This window comes from Gorilla gorilla, chromosome 21 (genome assembly GCF_029281585.2).
Source record: "Gorilla gorilla gorilla isolate KB3781 chromosome 21, NHGRI_mGorGor1-v2.1_pri, whole genome shotgun sequence".
In the NCBI taxonomy this organism is placed as follows: Eukaryota; Metazoa; Chordata; class Mammalia; order Primates; family Hominidae; genus Gorilla; species Gorilla gorilla.
In genome coordinates, this window is record NC_073245.2 from 15075985 (window position 1) to 15096110 (window position 20126).

Genomic DNA, 20126 nt, shown 5'->3' on the forward strand with positions numbered 1-20126 from the left:
GGGTGTCAGAGTCTTGAGAAATATCCAGGTAGGAGGGTGGGCCCCTGGCACCAAGTGAAGACCAAAAGGGAGCCTCAGAAGGATGCTGTCCAGGAAGCCTCCCACCAGGCTGGCAGGAAACCCAAACAGCAGGGTTTTCTTCCCAGAGAGTTGATAGTGAAAATGAGTTCCACAAATGCTGTTCTGGACTGAGCTAGGTCCCTCCCCAGGAAAAGCCAGACCTTAACCACAAGGAACATCCCCTCCCGCCCACTGCTCCCTCTGGCCCTCCCTCACTGCCTTCTCTTGCTTCTGTTATGTTCTGATCTTTGGGTCAGTGCTGGGTGTGGGGAAGCTTCTGGGCAGTTGGTGGAGAAGCTTTCTGAGCATGAGTTTCTCCAAAAATGCTAATGGCTCTTAACTGAGTCCCTGGTACACAGGACACTCCATGTGTCCCTCATCCTAAGTGCTTCTGCCTTTCCCTAGAGGGTCTGTGTAAACCAAAAGGGGTGGGCCCTCAGAGGAGCCTTCCCCCTTCCTTTAAAGCAGCACTCTTGTTTCCTGTTTATACCAGCCCTACAACCCCCTTGGGAAATGGCTGAGGAACTGTGGGAGGCGGTGGTTGAGAGAGAACCTGAGAGGGTCTGCCCCACCTGGCCTCTGTTCCCAGCCCTCGGGATTGAAAGGGAAGGAAGGAGGAGGGGTGCCTGGGAGCTGGGTGGATATGAGTCAGAAGAGGCAGGGCAGCCTCTCCCTGCTGTGCTGGTCTCAGTACCCACCAGGAGTGAGGCAGGAGTGGACGCTGGTGTGGTCCTGCTGCCAGGGCTGCTGCAGGGGCACCAGTCAGGCACACGAGCAGAAAAGTGGGTATTATCGTATCTCAGTGTAGTCTGGACACTTTGGTCCATCATAGGTCAAGTAGAATTAATTAGCTCATTAGTTCAACAAATCTTGGGGCACCTGCTATGTTCCAGGCACTGCTCAGTGCAGTGGTGAACAGGTAACTCCTGGCCTCTGACACACCGCTGCATCTGACATGTATATGGTGTTTTTACCATGTTCCCAGTTTACACTCATGAACATATGCATATGTCTTGATAATGCCCATTACAAAGCATACATGGGAAAGAAAAGAAGAATGAGGTAAGTAGAGATGAGTTCTAAGATTTCCTCCCACACTTTGGCAGATGGTTCAGCTTCAGAGTCTGCTAGCATGGACTGTTGCTTTAATGGGTAGCTTTTGTGTTTCAGACACCACCTTACACAGTTTTGAGTCGGGGCTACCAGTGTGAAAGAGCTTGAAGCAAGGTAGGCAAATGCTGTGCCCAGATCATTTATTAGCACTTGGCCCCAGCAAGGCCTGATGCTCTCCTTGGGAAGGGTGCCCAGCTTGTCTGGGGTGGGTGTTTTAGGGTCTCGTGCTTCTGTCCTGTGTGCTGTGGTCAGGCTACTCAGGGGAGTGCGGCAGGCACCTGCTGCTATTCAGTACTTTCTAGTTTTCATAGCCTTTCATCGAGGTCGCATTGGTCATCCCAACAACCTTCCGAGACAGGGATTCCTTCGCCACTGAAGACCAGAGGATGGAGGCCTGTGCTGTGTGTCATGAGTGTCAGAGCTGGCCCTGGGCCTTGCTTTCCTGGACTGGCCACTGCCTCATTCTGCAGAAAGTTTTTCTTGACATCTCCCCACCTCGCTGTGCCCCAGAGGAGCAAACTGATGAACGTGTTCAGCATGTACCACCTTTCTTGTGGGAAGGAGCATGGGTTCCAGGTCCCTGCCTGCTTCCAGACCCTCTGTGGAAGCTGCCGCTGGCACTCAGCTTCCTTTTCCTGGGTATGAGCAGCTGTTTCTCCAAGCAGAATGCCTTTGTCCACGGGGTGGGGAGGAGCTGGAAGACTGCAGGCCTCCAGGTTCTCTCAGGTTTCTATTTCCTTTGGCGTCCACAGGACATCAGGAGCCAGGTGGCTGGCTGACCTGTCCCCCTCCTCCTCTGTGTCTTCCCCAGGCTGTGCAGTTTCGCTGCTCACAGGGATTTGCCGTTGGCACCTGTTCGGCCCTGTCTCAGCATGTGGGAGAGAGTGGTCTGTAGGTTGGTGTTGGTTTCCTGCTCAGAGGATGCTTCCTCAGTAGGCCCTGGTGAGGCCCAGGGAACCTGGAGTTACTCACTTAAAGGTAGCAAAAACCTAGAAAGTTAATCTCTTTCAGGCTTGTTTGTTCAGTGGTTTTTTGAAAAGATCAACAAAACTGATAGACCGCTAGCAAGGCTAATAAAGAAGAAAAGAGAGAAGAATCAAATAGACGCAATAAAAAATGACAAAGGGGATATCACCACCGATCCCACAGAAATACAAACTACCATCAGAGAGTACTATAAACACCTCTACGCAAATAAACTAGAAAATCTAGAAGAAATGGATAAATTCCTCGACACATACTTCATTTCTTAGTTGTTCAGCTCAGTCCCCCTGAGGTCTTGGTAACAATAGTTGCGATATCTTTGTAACAGTTCTCTATCTCCTTTTACTACTCTCTGCCTCTGGTTACCCCTCTTCACTTCACCCCTTCCTACAAGGAAGGAGTCAGGTCTGACAGTGTTGCAGGATGCAGTGCTGAGCTAACGGAAGGTCCAGAGAGGCTCTTAGCACGGAGCTGGAACTGCCTGCTCCTCCCTCGCAGGACGCTGCCTGGGTTCCGTTCCTGTCCTTCCCTGCCTGGGGAACTAGCAGCCTTTGTGAGTCTCCTTGACAACAGGATGGATAAGTTAAAAATAACCTTGTGCCGGGCTTTCTGTGTGTGAGTGCCCTCTCGCCTGCTGCTCTGGAGCACAGTCCCTGCAGCTTCTAGAGGCTCCTGAATGCGTCTGTGGGAGTCTCAGTGGGGTCCAGGTGCTAGCATTTTGAAGCCCCGAGGTTTTAGAGGTCAAAGCCAGGTGATCAGGCAGCATCATTACCTTGTAACTCGCAATGATTACCGTAATATTACTGGCAACTGGTGGTTGCCGATGGTGTGTGGGTGTCAATGTTGAAATAAAGATTGGACAGCTGTTGTGAATGCTTTGTCTTCATTTAGTCTCCCTGGAGAGGGACGACTCTGGAGACCCGTGTTTCAGAACCTCTGGAGTGGTGTACTGGGACACAGCCCTAGGTGAGAGTTTGGTTATGTCGCTTCAAGGAATCCCCATGGGAAGGAGGGTCCTTACCTTATATAAGGTGAAGACGCCAAAGTACAGAGGCACTTGGGTGACTTATCCAGAGCCACCTGGCTCGACTGTGGCAGAGTAGGGAGCAGTCTCTGTCTTCAGAAGCTGTGGCTCTTTGCCTTGGATCCTAATGATGAGGCCGTCTTCATCAGGCCTTTACCAAAGCCAGCTGTCTCTTTTTTATCCGCAGTCTGCACTAGGCGAGGCCCTCTGTTTTGCTAATCTGTTTTGTTTTTCTGTTTTGCTAATCTGCACTAGTTAAGGCCCTCTGTCTTGTCACAGTTGTAAATTAATTTAGAAAGAGCTGTCTCCCTGAGGGCAGGGGCTGGGTTTTTCTTTACACACCTGGACCTAATTCTTCTCTTCTTCCATCCATTAGTAAGTGTTTTGCTGTGTGCCATGCATGGGGATAATGAGAACAAGAAGTTATGTTCTTGTCTTTAAGGAGTTTGTCGTCAGCCAAGGAGACATTTGCAAAAGTCCCCGTTGTGGTCAGCGCTGAGAGGGAGAAGGTTCACGTGTTAAGAGAGCAAATCACTGGGGTGTCTAACCTTGCCTGAGGTGAAAGTGGGGGTTAGAGCAGTCTGAGAGAACATATTAGTAACACAAAGTACTCAAATCTGGAGCACATAAACCACTACGAATCAATAAAAAAAGGAAGGCAGAAAACTCCGTAGAAAAACTAGCCGATGATTTGACAGACACTTGACAAAAGAAGATATCCAAATGGCCAATGAACACGTGAAACAGTCACAATTCCGTGTATTTATCAGTCATCAGGGAAGTCAGAGGACCTGGGTTAATATGAGACATTGGGCCACACATTGAACTTCTCAGATCCCGTTTCTTATTTGTAAATGGGGCTTCTCCTGTGCCTTCCCTTCCTCCCAGTACTGCTCTGAAGCTTGCATGGGAAAGGCTCTTCAGACCTTGCAGGGCTATACAGATACTAAGTAGTGTTGTTACTCTAAGTGATTTAATTTCTCCTCCACCTCTTCTCATAGCAACTATTCTGAATTCCCCTATGAAAGAAAATACTTGAGTAGTAGGATGGTTCCTACGATTCAGAATAGCCTGTCCCTTGATACTTTGGGTAAAGAGCTTGCCGCTGGCATGGCTCTGGTTCCCTCACCCAGGCTGGGAGCAGGGTGAGTTCCTGTGGGTCTTTTGTCACCCAGGGCCTGGTGGCAGGGAAAGGACTGAGGTGCACCAGTCCTGGCTCAAGCGTTGTCTGGAGTAGGCTGTCTGGTTCGTTGTCCACACTGACTGTGATTGACCTCACAGAGTGCTCTAGTGAAGTCCGGAAATAACACTCTGGACTTGGGACATGTTGACATTAACGGGTCTACAGGGGCAACAGCCTCACCACCTGGCTTCCCCTGAGAGAGCCTGGTCAGTACCATTGGCTGCCCTAGCAGGCTCAGGGATAACCTCCTGTTAAAACCGGTCCCAGCCTCCCTTTTGCATTCTTTGGATACAAAGGAGCCATGTTCTCTCTCTTCTGGATCTGTCCTCTGCAGTTAAGCAGATGGTACGCGGTGCAGATGCACACCTCTCTTCCAGCAGAGTGTGGCTGGCCACCTCGGCACATGTCACAACAGTGTCAGGATTGCTGCTAGTCCTGTCAGTCCCATCACCTGACTGTGCCAGGTTCTTAGGCCCTGTTTGGAGTCTTTCCCCACAGATCTCTCATGACAGGCATAGACTTCTCAATGGTCTACTCGGCACTTTTGACCTTTTTCTCTTCTGTATTTCTGCCACTTAGGAGTCAGAGTCAGAAGCAAAGGTAGATGGAGAGACTGCATCGGACAGTGAGAGCCGGGCAGAATCCGCACCCCTGCCAGTCTCTGCAGATGATACCCCGGAGGTCCTCAATAGGGCCCTTTCCAACTTGTCTTCAAGGTAACCTGGCTTAATGATGCAGGTGCTTGTTGGGGGCTTTGCACCATGTCCAAGTGCCCTGGAAGAGCCTGCAGAGAGCCCGTGTTCTTGCAGAGCAGGCCCGCTGTCTTGCCTCAGCCTCCCATGCCACTGCTTCAGGCTCCATTGAGTGTAATCTAGTGCTTAGCAGTGGCAGTGAGCACAGTGACCAGGAGGGGAGGGCAACCAAGGCTGGAAGGATCTGGCCCCAGAAGGGTGCTTCAGACTGGACTAGAAAGTGCAGTCCAAAGAGGAAGAGGGGACAGGAGGGATGGAGGTGGGTGAGGTCAGCTGACACTGCACAGCACAGGAAACCAGCTTTGGGTTTGCGATTAATGGGCAGGCTGCTTTTCACTGAGGAGTCCATGTTTCCAGTTCAGAGTTTAGTTTCTCTCACATCCTTTGTGAAGAGTTCCTTAAATTCTCCAGGAAGAACTGGGAAACATCTTAACCTAGGTGAATCTAGTGTTAAAACTTTTGGCCCTTGAGAACCTGGTTCTTTTAACACAGCTATGTGAGTAGATCAAAAACACACTATAAGACCCCAAAGCATTATTTCAGTGTTCCTATGTGTGCCTCCAGCTGTCCCCTTGGGAGTCTGAATTGTGCAGTGGTTAAGGGCGTGGACTTTGCAGCCAGACCCCTGGATTCAGATCCCAGCTTTACTGTTTGCCAGCTGTTTGACCTGTGCCTCCATTTCCTCATCTGTAAAAGCAAAGTGTGTTGAGGATTGAAGGAGTTAATATATGTAAAGTCCTCATAAAATTACCTTATTCAGGCCGGGTACGGTGGCTCACGCCTGTAATTCCAGCACTTTGGGAGGCCGAGGCGGGTGGATCAGGAGGTCAGGAGATCGAGACCACGGTGAAACCCCATCTCTACTAAAAATACAAAAAATTTAGCTGGGCGTGGTGGCAGGCGCCTGTAGTCCCAGCTACTTGGGAGGCTGAAGCAAGAGAATGGCATGAACCCGGGCAGAGCTTGCAGTGAGCTGAGATTGTGCCACTGCACTCCAACTTGGGCTACAGAGGAAACTCTGTCTCAAAAAAAAAAAAAAATTATGCATATTTGTGGTAGCTGTTATTATCATTGCATAATGTTACTATTATTCCCATAATTATTCAGGGCAGTGCACTGTAGGATCCTGCTGCTGGAAAAAAATATTTTTTTCTCTAGATAGTCAGCTGTAGAAACCATCCAAGTGGATACAGAAGCAGAGGGCACTACATTTCCCTTGGTTTTTTTGTTTGTTTGTGTTTTGCCTGATACCTTCTTTAAGATATAAGCTAGGTTTATTTTTTGCCAAGTTTGGTTGTGACTTAGGCATTAGTACTAGTGGTCCTGCTCCTGCCAGCATGTGGCTGGTGCTTCCATCACGGTGAATCTGGAAAGGACTGAGCTCAGGGCCCTCATCTCAGGAAGATCCATATCCCTTGAGTTTGTGCATTGGTTTTTTTCTGGGCTCCTAACCGGTGTTTTCTCCTTCCCCTACTCTCTGACCTAGATGGAAGAACTGGTGGGTGAGAGGCATCTTGACTTTGGCCATGATTGCATTTTTCTTCATCATCATTTACCTGGGACCAATGGTTTTGATGATAATTGTAAGTGCCATTTCACACTATTTTAGTTTTCCCTTCAGTTTTTGCTGCAGGCCCGGTTGTCTTAAGTGCGAGGTGTTGGGTTGGTTGTGGGAATTGACGGGGGTCCAGGCTCCTCAGAAAACCTCTGCCATAGAACATCTGTGACTTCCCACTTCTCAGTAGCCACCTGGAGGGTCATTGGTGTAGGCTGGTTGTTTATGGTTGAAGATGTCTCAGTGTCTTTTCTTTTAAAAAACTGACTTTATTGCCTGTGATCCCAGCACTTTGTGAGGCTGAGGTGGGCGGATCACGAGGTCAGGAGTTTGAGACCAGCCTGACCAACATGGTAAAACGCTGTCTCTACTAAAAATACAAAAATTAGCCATGCGTGGTGGCGCGCGCCTGTAATCCCAGCTACTCAGGGGGCTGAGGTAGGAGAATCACTTGAACCTGGGAGGCAGAGGTTGCAGTGAGCCGAGATCATGCCACTGCACTCCAGCCTGGGCGACAGAGTGAGACTCCATCTTAAAACAAACAGACAAACAAAACTGACTTTATTATTCCAACTCTGTAAACTTTTACCCTGGGCATGTCTCTGTATGACTCCTGGTTTCGTTTCCTGTTTTCCTGGGGCCTCCCTTCTGGGCTTAGAGCTTTTATTAAGGAAATCCCAGTCCACAGAGCTGCTCTGTCGTCTTCCCACTGTCCTGGACAGGGTCAGGTGACCATCAGCTGAATGTGAGCAAAGCATTTGACTTCGAATACTTGAGACTTTTCAAGTATTCAGAGTCAAAAGGAGAATGGATTGGTTGAATCCTGGGAGGTTCTAGAATAAAAAGTTAAAAAGGAGGTTTTAGAATAAAGTTAATTGAGGGTCAGGCATGGCGGCTCACGCCTATAATCCCAGCACTTTGAGAGGCCAAGATGGGAGGATCGCTTGAGCCCAGGAGTTCGAGACCAGCCTGGGAAAGAAGGTGAAACCTCCTCTCTACTTAAAAAAAAAATCCTTTTGGCTGGGTGCGGTGGCTCACACCTGTAATCCTAGCACTTTGGGAGGCTGAGGCAGGTGGATTGCTTGAGCCCAGGAGTTCAAGACCAGCCTGGGCAACACGGTGAAACCCTGTCTTAAAAAAAAAAAAAAAGTTAATTGAAACATCAGGGTGTGTATTTTATTGTGAGTGGAAAATTGGATCTACTCCCTATGACATAGAGGGCTGCATTGCTCTGTGGGATGGTATGAGAGAGGAAGAAGGAGGGAAGCAGAACCACTGGAGGCCCGATATTTTTCTTAAGTATAATGGGTTTTCTGGAAGGCTCATGACCTGTTGGTTTCCATTTCCAAAAATCATAAGAATTGGGGTGTCAATGAATGTTTTGTGTCCCGCAGGTGATGTGCGTTCAGATTAAGTGTTTCCATGAGATAATCACTATTGGCTACAATGTCTACCACTCGTATGATCTGCCCTGGTTCAGGACCCTCAGCTGGTAAGCTCTCCGGCCCCACAGAGGCTTTTAGAATTTGGATGATGTGCTTTGTGGCAGGTACTTACAGTGACGGTGGGTATTTCTATCACTTGCTATAGAAATAAATGCTGGAGAGGCAGTTATCATGTTAGGTCATACAAAGTTTCATGAAGAAAATGGCATTTGAGCAATAAGTGAAGAAATGGGTAAGAGAATGTTAGGAGTAGGAAAAAGGCAGGAGAAAAGAGGTGATTGCCACAGACTCGCACAGTGCCTTTGAGACCTGAGTATTTCATAGGCCAGACTGTGTGGTTGGCCTTGCAGGAGTCTTATAGTTACTTGAAATCTGGAATCTTCCTGAGAAGAGACCAGATGGGCTGCATTCTGTGACTGTGTTCGCCTCACTATTTGGATTCCTTAAACTCTGCATGATGATCCCGTTTTTCTAGATCAGTATATTTTTCATGCCGTCATATCTCAGCATCCCACTAGAGTTGTCTGGAAGTTGTTAGGTTCTGCTGCCGGCTTTGCTTGTTATCCTTGGAATTTGGTTTCGTTGTCTATAAGACAGATGGTTGAGACTTACTGGTTTCCAGACTGTGGTGTTTGAGCCCTACTTCATCAGAGGTGTTTTGAGTGCCAGAGTGGGCAGGAGTGAGACTGAATGCATGGGATCTGGGCTCCGCTGGGAAAGTTGGCTTTCTCCGTTTCCTGGGAAAGGATTCAGCTTTCTTAAAGCAAAAAGAAAAACCTGTAGCACATGTCTGAGACCCCTTTCTGATCTGAAACTCTGCTTTATTGGCTGTAGTATTCTCAGGTGGTGACTTTTGAGCAGAGCACTGCACAATGCTGAGAGGACCTGGGGCAAATGTGGACCTTCTTACCCCACTGTGCAGGGATACAGGGGTTGAAGCCATGACTTAGCCGGCTGGAGAGCAGTGGTTTTTGCCCCAGCAACTTGGTCACTGTCAAGGAAGCCGATGTGCTCAGATGTAGGCTGGGCACCCCCTTCCTGAGGTGTTTCCTGTCACCCAACAGACAGGCTGCCTCCCAGCCTCCAGATGGAATTGTGATTGCCACCTGGCTTAAGATGCAGGTCCCTTTTGTGGCTGTTCTTTAGCTGGAAAGCAGTGTTTTGCATTTTGTTAACATACTCAGGAGGCCTGACTCCTGGCTGTGGTCACTTTACAAAGAAAGTTTTTTCCATGTAACAGAAAAGAAACCCAATATGGGAGTTTTTGTACTTCATAATTTAAAAAAAAGAATGGGAAAGAAAAGCTCTCCACTTTCTTCTCTATCTCAGGATCCTTGCTGGGGGTTTGCAGTGATGGCTGCATGGTCCCATACTCAGCAGTACTGTGGAGGCTGCAAGGGATGGCTTCTCTTCTCATGAACGCCAGTTGAGGAGAGAGAATACACAAGTGAAGAGTTAACGCGAATGGAAGGTCTGTTTGTCAGAGCCAGGCTTCAGAGAGGCAGATGCATCATTAATTGCTTAGTCAGATAATCACATATTACTTGCTATAGAAATAAATGCAGGGGAGGCAGATGTCATGGTAGGTCATGCAAAGTTTTATGAATAAAATGGCATTTGAGCAAGGAGTGAAAAAATGGAGAAGCAAAGAGAATGTCAGGAGCAGGAAAAAGGCAGGAGAACAGCAGACAGGTGTGGCAAAGCCGGAAGAAACCATTTTGATAGGAGTGAAGGAGTTCCTGTTGGGAAGAGTGGAAACGAGACTGGGGAAGCAGGATGAGGCGTGTTTTTGAAGGTCATATGGTTCAAGGATCCCTCAGTTAGGTATGGGAATGCTACAAAAGGGGCAAAAACGGAGTCTCAAGTTTGGGAGAAATGGAGAGTGAATGAAAGCTGCTGTCTGTTTCTAGATAAATTTCTCACCTACGGTGTCACCAGAGAGCAGGAAACCATGGTCTGCCTGTTGCTCTGTGAGCTGTCCTTGGGGACTCAAGGGTGGGGGGTATTCTGCTGCCCTCTGTCCCTTCCTCTGGGATGTCTGACTGCCTTGCTGTGAAGGCAAGGGTGCTCCCCACGGCAATGACCTGTCTTCATTTACAGGTACTTTCTCCTGTGTGTAAACTATTTCTTCTATGGTGAGACAGTGACGGATTACTTCTTCACCCTGGTCCAGAGAGAAGAGCCTTTGCGGATTCTCAGTAAATACCACCGGTTCATTTCCTTTACTCTCTATCTAATAGGTATGCATTAAGCAGTTCACCATTTCTTGTGTCTGTATTGTTTTTGTATGTCTGTTAGGTAGGAATTGGGGAATTTCTTGGTTAGTGTACAGTTTTGTGACATTAACTGTGACCATGCAGGGGAGCAGAGCTGATGCTCTATGTTAAGCTGTAGCAGCTGTTTCCTTTTTTTTTTTTATTTGAGGCAGGGTCTCACTCTGTCACCCAGGCCGGAGTGCAGTGGCATGATCTCGGCTGACTGCAACCTCCACCTCCCAAATTCAAGCGATCCTCCCACCTCAGGTCCCAAAGTAGCTGGGACTACAGGTGCCTGCTACCATGCCCAGCTAATTTTTGTATTTTTAGTAGAGACTGAGTTTCGGCATGTTGGCCAGGCTGGTTCCGAACTCCTGAGTTTGACTTATCCGCCTGCCTTGGCCTCCCAAGGTGCTGGGATTACAGGTGTGAGCCACCACGCCCGGCCTTGTAGGAGCTCTTTTAAGAGAAGCAGAGTGTAGGGGCAGGACTGTGGCCTGTGCCACCTGCCCCTGTGTTTCACCCACCATTGAGGAACAGCACAGCATGGTCCTGTCCTGACTCTCCTGTTGGCAAAGATTCTGCAGTGGGACCGAAACAAAAATCATCTAGGAACTTACCATCTTTAGGGGAGTCATTTTAGGAGACCGCCTTGGGTGACATTGTAGCATGGTGGAAATTTTACTGGATTTGGGCTTAGACTCTGCAACCTCAGGGGGAGCTAGGAACATAATATTTCTGAGTCTCAGCTCTTTTGTAATCTAGAGCTAAAACTGCAGGGTTACTGTGAGGATTAAATCAAATACATTAAAACTTCACAAACATTAAAGCGTTATATTAATATAAATTCAGCTAAGGCCACGTACTAATTCTAATAATGCTGATAGTTTTTCATAGCTACCTTCAAAGCTAGTTTGAGGTGCACGAAAAATTTGTTCTGACCTCAATGTCAATCTGACCTATTTTTGATCAGCTTGATAGTAATACTTCTGTGAATGACACCTGACTATTAAAATATAAAATCTGCGAAGGGGTCTGCTGCCATTGAGGATATTCAGAGAGTATGCTGCAGACCCCGAAAGCAGCCTTCCGCAGTGGGAGGTAAGGGGTCTGGAAAAGCGACATGCTTATTTCTGGGCAGAACTGCTTTTGAGGATCTCCGCATATTTATGGGTAAATGTTCCTTTCCTTCCTGGAGAAGGGGTCTGCGGACATGTTGTGCTACCATCTAGGTCACTGTGAGAGAGATAAAAAGGTGGTCTTGACCCTATACCATGTGGATCCCTCTTCTCCCAGCCCTATGAATACTAGGACAGGTATTGGCAAACTTTTTTTTTTTTTTAAGGGGAAGCAAGTTTATTAAGAAAGTAAAGGAATAAAAGAATGGCTACCCCTTAGGCAGAGCAGCCCCGAGGGCTGCTGGTTGCCCATTTTTATGGTTATTTCTTGATTATATGCTAAACAAAGGGTGGATTATTCATGTTTCCCTTTTTTAGATCATATAGGGTAACTTCCTGATGTTGCCATGGCATTTGTAAACTGCCATGGCACTGATTGGAGTGTAGCAATGAGGACAAGCAGAGGTCATTCTCATTGCTATCTTGATTTTGGAGGGGTTTGGCCAGCTTCTTTACTGCAATTGTTTTCTCAGCAAGGTCTTTATGACCTGTATCTTGTGTGACCTCCTATCTCATCCTGTGACTTAGAATACCTAACCGTCTGGGAATGCAGACCCTGTAGAACTCAGCCTCATTTTACCCAGCTCCTATTCAGGATGGAGTTGCTCTAGCTCAAATGCCTCTGACATTTCCCCCATCACTTTTATAAGAGAACCCTTAATCGTAAGGGTTGCAGAGGGACGAAGATCCATCCTCTGTAACTTCTTCAGGCTGATTAGGGGCAATGATATTCCTGCCTACCTATCGAGGTCTCTAGTATTCAGGGTAGAGAGGAGCTCAGTCAGAAAGTGTCAGTATGGTTAGGGCCATTCACAGCTTGGACACAAAGTGATATCTGGAAGATTTTGTGAGTGTTTAAGAGAACATTGAGTAAGCTTATCCTGCATTCCTACACAAATAGTACAACTATTCCATATCAGTAAAGCAAAATAAGCAAAACTATCCCAAGTAAACTAAAGAAGGCTTTCCATGAACTGGGTAATTGTTGGAACCAAGCTGATACGGGGTCGGTAGCTGATTGCAATATGTTCCCAGAATTAGAATACTGATTCAGATTTTTACATCACCAATCCCTCTTGTTTTTTCTGAGCTGCAGCCAGAGATCACTGGTTGGTTCACAGGAACAAGCAGTCTAAATTGCAGAAAAAAACTAAAGTCAGCCAATCAGTGCTGCAGTCTATTTCCTTTGGGTTGGGGGTCTCCTCAGTATTGTCCCTTTGGGGTTCACCAGAAAGATGTTACCAGAAAGGGGTCCAGACCCAGACCCCAAGAGAGCGTTATTGGATCTCATACAAGAAGGAGTTTGGGGCGAGTCTGTGGAGGAAAGTGAAAGCAAGTCTATTAAGAAAGTAAAGGAATAAAAGAATTGCTACTCTGTAGGCACAACAGCCAGCAAACTTTTTATTAAAGTTCCAAACAGTAAATATTTTAGGCTTTGGGGACCATAGGGTCTCTTGCAGTTACAGTCATGCATTGTTTAACGATGGGCTACGTTCTTGGAAATGCATTGTTGTGATTTTGTCATTGTGCAAACATTGTAGAGTGTACTTATACAGACCTAGATGGTATAGCCTCCTACACACCTAGGCTATAATGTGTAGTCTATTTCTCTTAGAGTACAAACCTGTACAGCATGTTACCTTACTAAATAAATACTGTAGGCAATTATAACATAATGGTAAGTATTTGTGTATCTAAACATAGAAAAGGTACTATATGGTAATTAGTAAATCTTATGGTATTATAATCTAATGGGTATTATAATCTTAGGGAACTGTTGTTGTGTATGTGGTGTGTTGTTGACGAGAACCTCGTTGTTCAGAGCATGACTGTACTCAGTTCTGCTGAGTTGTAGCTTGAAAGCAGCCATAGACAATATGTAAACAAATGGACATAACTGTGTTTGAATAAAACTTTATTTATAAAAACAAGCAGCTGGCCTGACCACTGTTTGCTGGCCCATGTTCTAGGAATAAAACATTCCTATCTGATGAACCATGTTCTAAGTTTAGTGTGGTCTGCATGATTATAAAATACTGCCTTCCTTTTACTGTTTGGGAGGAGTTATTTTTTCCTTGTGACTGTTTATCTGGGTAATGTTTTTCTCCCCTGGGCTTTGACATTGTGCACTGGTTAGCTGCTGGGAATAAATTAGCCAAAGAACCACTTAACATAGCTAAAGGAGGGCAAAGCTAAATGCAGAACATAATTCATTTTTCTTTTCTCCTCCCACCTCAAACTAGGATTCTGCATGTTTGTACTGAGTCTGGTCAAGAAGCATTATCGACTGCAGTTCTACATGGTAAAAGAAATGCATGTGTGTGTGTCAGAATTCTTGATTTAAATGAAGTTTTTCAGGAACTTGACGAGCCTTTCATGCTTTCTGTGACAAATCAAAACTCAGGAACATGGTCTGATATGTATGCATCTAGAGCATGAAGGAAGAATGCCCATTTAGGTTTAATGGCTCTACATTGACTTAGACCCAGTCACTGTTACTTACACCTTAAGCAGCCTCTCCACTAGGACCCTGAGGTGGGCTCCAGAGAAGGCACAAGCTGAAGCTTCAGACACTGCCCACAGATGTCCTGTCTGGTACATCACTTGCTACCACTTATTCCCTGACTCACTAGAGAACAGCTCCTCTCTGAGTGCTCCAGGTGCTCAATAACTACTAAGAAAATGAAAAATACCCAGGCTTTCAGAGCATGGGAGAGCTCACTCACTAGTGGGCTGTGGGGGACAAAGTATTACTCTCAGAAGCCTGATCTTACCTGTTCACTTTCAATAAGTCAGATACAAAAGCAGATATTTTTCCTACCTGATTCTCAGCACTTTTCTATTTGGTATTGATTGTTCTTTGAAGTTACTTTCAAGGTAAACTGGTAAGTAGTGTTTATTTTTCTTTTTTTTGCAGTTTGGCTGGACCCATGTGACATTGCTGATTGTTGTAACACAGTCACATCTTGTTATCCACAACCTATTTGAAGGAATGATCTGGTGAGAATTGGGAGCTGGATTTTCCCTTTTATTTTGTGGGTGTTTCTCATGTACAGATACCCCCCTCTAAGCCAGTGGCCCTCACCTTGAGCCACATCAGAATCCTCTGCAGGGTTCATTATAACACAGATTGCTGGACCCCACCCCTGACTTTTTGATTCATTAGATCTGGGGTAGGCTTGAGAATTTGAATTTCTAGTACATTCCTGGGTGGTGCTTATATTGCTGGACAGGACCTGTGCTCTGAGAACCACTGTTCTAGACTAATAGGTACAGGAATACTTAAAGACTCAAAGACAATGCAACATGTATGGCAACAGATTTGAAAACCTAGAGGAAATATTCATGATTTCCTGGCAAAATATATACTAAAAGTCATGAAGAAGAAAACGTGAATAGATCAGTAACTCTAAATGAGCTTTGAAAATTATGTAAGATTCCATATCTGGAAAAAGAAACAGGACCAAATGGGTTAACAGCTGAGTTTTATCTAACCTTTATACCAAAGCCAATGAGGAGAGAGAAGCAGGAATGATAAACCCATTTCTGCTACAATTATAGATAAATCATTCTAAATAAAATACTAGCAAATAGAATCTGGCAGTGTGTCAAGGGAATAATATGCAAATACCGAGTGGATTTTATTCCAAAAATGTAGTGGTTTCATCTGTCAGCATTGATAGAAATCACTGGCCAACTGAAGCAGCTAGGTGATCTTAGTGAAAAGGTTAAAGGGCGGGCGCGGTGGCTCATGCCTGTAATCCAACACTTTTGGAGGCCAAGGTAGGCGGATCACGAGGTCAGGAGTTGAAGACCAGCCTGGGCAACATAGTGAAATCCCCGTCTCTACTAAAAATACAAAAAAATAGCTGGTGTGGTGGCAGGTGCCTGTAATCCCAGCTATTCCGGAGGCTGAGGCAGGAGAATCACTTAACCTGGGGGTGGAGGTTGCAGTGAGCCGAGATTGTGTCACTGCACTCCAGCCTGGGCAACAGAGAGAGACTCTGTCTCAAAAACAAAAACAAAAACAAACAAACAAAACCTGCAATCAAAGAACTTTTTAAAAAGCGTCAGTGTCAGAGAGTGGAGAGTGAGGAGAGAGAGAACAAGTGTGGAAACCACCTCTTTCATACTGAGGATGACTGGATCAGCAGGGGAGTGGGCCGAGAGGAAGTCTAGCTGTGCGTGTTGGGGTTTCACACTCAAGTACAGTCCTGGGGAAAGATAGGGCCAACTAGAGCTAGTAATAAACAGCAAGAAAAGTCAGTAAATAATGAAAGAGTCATTAAAGCATACTATTTAGAATTGGGGAGGTAACCACTAGAAAAATAAAAATTAGAAACGATTAGAAGTGGTTATTTTTGGGAATGGAGATAGGGATGGGAGAAAGAAGGAAAACTTTTTGTTCCTTTTACAATTAAATTTCTCTCATTGTTTACGTATATTTCTTTATCATGAAAAAAGGACAGATGACCTTTTAGTTTGCAACCTCCACTTATTCAGTAGTCATTCAGGAAACACTTGAATATGTACTCTGTGCTAGGTACTAGGTATGACTTTTTTGGTATTTTTTATGTTTTTAACTTACTCCTTAATGGGTTACCAGAATTTTATGGGTGATTTTGGTGCTGGAATTTAAGAATGGCACTATTTTGTGTACTGTCACCTTGCTTGAGTTGATCCTTACTTTGGTTCATTTCTAGGTTCATTGTCCCCATATCTTGTGTGATCTGTAATGACATCATGGCCTATATGTTTGGCTTTTTCTTTGGTCGGACCCCACTCATCAAGGTAAATGGATTACCCTAATGTGAAATACCACTGTGAGGGGAGGGTGGTGCTCTCAATGTGAGTAGATCAGCCTGGCAGACAGAAGGAATCTAGCTGTGTTGTATTGTGGCCATGTCTTCATGTCTTCCTGGAGAAAGGCCAAAGGAAAACACTGACAACTGATTAAAAAAGAAAGATAATAAAGAAAATAGGCTGGGCATGGTGGCTAATGCCTGTTATCCTAGCACTATGGGATGCTGAGGCAGGAGGATTGCTTGAGGCCAGGTGTTCAAAACCAGCCTGGGGAACATAGTGAGGCCTTGCCTTTACTAAAATATTTAAAAATTAGCCAGGCATGGTGGTAGCATGCACCTGTAGTCCCAGCTCCTTGGGAGGCTGAGATGGGAGGATCTCTTGAGCCCAGGAGGTTGAGGCTTCAAGGAGCTGTGATAGTGCCACTACACTCCAGCCTGGGTGATGGGGCAAGATCGTGTCTTGAAAAAAGAAAGGAAAATATTTTTACAGATTTATATAATCTTTTTTGGGGACACATTTTTTGGGACTTTGATCTGGATTTGAGTGTAGTCACTTAATTAGTATATCGTTTTCTAATATAAAACTATTCGAATGACTGATTGAAACAGAAAGGGAACCAAAGGGAGGATATAAGATAGGGAACAAGGAAACCATATTTTGGGGAGCTTTAGAAGGTGACATGGTTAAGAGAATGGGGTTTTATGAAAGAAAGGTTCTTAACAAGTAATCATTGTTCGCAAAGCTGTAGTTATCAAAACACCCTTTGCTGAGAACTTGCTCTCTGTCCACAGCTGTCCCCGAAGAAGACCTGGGAAGGCTTCATTGGGGGCTTCTTTGCTACTGTGGTGTTTGGCCTTCTGGTAGGTGGTGGCTTTCAGCTGTGTGAGGGATTGGGTGGACAGAGGCCTCACACCACCTTCCAAGGCCTGTCCAGAGCTGGAGAGTGTCTTTGGAGGCCAGGACTGTCCTGCTGAATGGCAGCCTTGCCCTGAAGAGGGCCACTGGCCATGCCAGCCATCCACCAGCTTTCAGGCGGGGTGCTAGCAGTTGGAGAGCACCTTCTATGCCCTCTCACGCCCAGGCATGGTGACATCAGCAGGTAGCCTTCTTGTCAGGCATTTGATGTTCCAAGGTCAGGGTGAGGGCACCCAAGGGAAGATGAGATACACAGCTTTTCTCCTATGTGTGCCTTGCCCAGAGGTGGGTGATTTTCCTGCCCTTTCCAGAGCACCATTCTCTGCTTCTGACCCTTGGGCCAGTCCTCCTTCTTCAGCACTGTCTGGCTGCCCTTCAGTGCTCACCGCCCAGCTTTGTTGCTTTCCAGCCTTGTTCCTCCTGAGATCTGCCTCTCACTGTGCCCCTTCCCCATGGCCTCTCTCCAGTTATCACTGACTTCAGAGATCTTGAGGAAAGTGGTCCTAGCTCCCCAAATGGGGAGAGTCTTCTTATAGTTCTTTGCCCCAGTCCCTTCAGGTTTTCCCGGATTCTTTCGGGGCCTGGGTGTTTGGGTTCCTGTGTGTAACCTTGGTGGGTCATGAGCCTCTTTTTTTTTTTTTAATTGAGGTAAAATATGTATGGTAAAACATGAACCTCTGAGCACATAGCTCGCAGTTAGCAGGGTACTGGGCACCCTGAGGAACATGGCCAAACCAGGTGCCTGTGTCTGGGCTGGATGGTTGGAACTTACCTCCTTGCCGGTCTCTCTGTTATTCCTCCTCAGCTGTCCTATGTGATGTCCGGGTACAGATGCTTTGTCTGCCCTGTGGAGTACAACAATGACACCAACAGCTTCACTGTGGACTGTGAGCCCTCGGACCTGTTTCGCCTGCAGGAGTACAACATTCCTGGGGTGATCCAGTCAGTCATTGGCTGGGTATGTGCCACTCACAGGGGGTGAGCGGCCTCCATGGACAGTGGCTACAAAGAGAGATCCCCCTCCATCACCTGCCCTCTGAAAAAAGCTAGCTTCCTCCTCCCCAAAGCTGTAAGCCCCAGGATGAAGGAGAATTGCTCACGCCAGGTCAGGGTATGGGCAGGACACCTTTCCCCCAACATCAGATTATTTAGACCAGTGGTTTTCAAAGTGTGTTCTGTGGATCCCTGGAGGGCCCTGGGATCCTTTTAGTTGCGGGGGTAGGGTGGGGGGTCTGTGAGGTCACAACTGTTTCATAATTAGACTATGACATTATTTTCCTTTTTCAATGTGTTGACATTTGCTGTGATACGGCGCAAAAGCAGCAGTGGTTAAAACTGCGTTAAGGCAGTGGGTTCCTCATGCCACACACTCACAGTACAAACAGGCCAGTTCTAATGAATGTCTATGAAATAGTAAAGTTACTAATTTTGTTAAATCTTGACCTTTGTACACACACCTTTTTAATACTCCTTACTGAAATGGAAAGTATGTGTAAAACATTTCTGCTAAGTACTGTAGTACAGTGCTTGCCTAAAGGGAAAGCATGTGTGCAGTTGTTTGAGTTGTGAGCTAAATTAGCTGCTTTTTTCTAGAAAAGAAAGTAAATTTTACTTGGAAAGAACCAACAAATTATAATTTTTCAGACTTGGGTATTTGGCAGACATTTTTCTTGAAAAGGATGAAGTGAGCCTATCACTTTAAAGAAAACAACTGAAGCTAGGCACCGTGGCTCACACCTGAAATCCCAGCACTTTGGAAGGCCGAGGCAGGCGGATCTCTTGAGGTCAGGAGTTCCAGACCAGCCTGGGTAACATGGCGAAACCCCGTCTCTACTAAAAATACAAAAAAATTAGCTGGGGATGGTGGCGTGTGCCTGTAATCCCAGCTACCAGCTACTCAGGAGGTTGAGTTGCTTGAACCCAGGAGGCGGAGGATGCAGTGAGCCAAGATCGCACCACTGCACTCCAGCCTGGGTGACAGAGTGAGACTGTCTCAAAAAAAAAAAAAAAGAAAAAAAAGAAAAATGACTGACAGTAATTGTTACCAAGGATAAAATTTGGCTTTCAAATGAAAATTAGAATTTTGGAAAGCTTAACCTGCCAGTGTGAACTTGACAGCTTCCTAATACTTAAAAGCCTTTTCTGATGAGGTCTGTGATGATTCTTAACGTGTGTGTGTGTGTGTGTGTGTGTGTGTGTGTGTGTGTGTGTGTGTGTTGATCACATGAGAAAAAACACAAACATATTTGACACGGTATAATGAAATGTGTCTACATTTGGAAGATTTACATAACTCAGTGAACCATTATTTTCTAAATGGCTGATGCATGGTGTTGTATAGTCATGCATGGGTAAAAGATCCATTCAAGTATAAGATAGGCCAGTGGATTTTAATGTAAGAGAGAACAAAGTCCATTGATAGAATTCTAGATTCCATATCACACCTAATATTCAAGAAATGACTACTTGTCAAGCTCTGGTGTAGTGTCAGAGAATACCCAAAACCATCTGAGGCTACGACTAAAATACTCTTTTCAACTATGTATCTGCGTACGGCTGGATTTTCTTTATATACTTCCACCAAAACAGCATGTTGCAACAGATTGAATGCAGAATATTTTAATGTTTTCCATTAACTTAGATATTAGAAATTTACAAAATGGGAAAAATTCACTCCTTTTATTGATTTAAAACCTACATATATATAATTAGTTTCATAAAGAGTTACGAGGTTGGATGTCTTGGTCTGTCTAGTGTTGATATAACAGAACACTTGGGGCTGGGTAATTTACAAAGAAAAGACGTTTACTTAGCTTGTTTCTGCAGGCTGAGAAGTGTGAGAAGTGTGGCATTGGC

The 20126-nt window shown here is 45.8% G+C and overlaps 1 protein-coding gene across 3 annotated transcripts in view; it reads left to right on the forward strand.

The window, feature by feature from the left end:
- CDS2 (CDP-diacylglycerol synthase 2) overlaps positions 1-20126 on the forward strand; it is a 71433-nt gene that overhangs the window by 42123 nt on the left and 9184 nt on the right. For 2 of the 3 annotated variants that reach the window (XM_004061774.5, XM_055372529.2), the window contains exons 2-10: positions 4944-5080; positions 6603-6699; positions 8066-8163; positions 10217-10356; positions 13793-13851; positions 14467-14549; positions 16253-16340; positions 17147-17215; positions 18076-18228. In XM_004061774.5, coding sequence (XP_004061822.1) covers positions 4944-5080; positions 6603-6699; positions 8066-8163; positions 10217-10356; positions 13793-13851; positions 14467-14549; positions 16253-16340; positions 17147-17215; positions 18076-18228 — 924 coding nt within the window. Of the gene's footprint in view, positions 1-4943; positions 5081-6602; positions 6700-8065; positions 8164-10216; positions 10357-13792; positions 13852-14466; positions 14550-16252; positions 16341-17146; positions 17216-18075; positions 18249-20126 lie in introns of all 3 variants that reach the window. The other variant, XM_055372528.2, reaches the window with a different exon arrangement.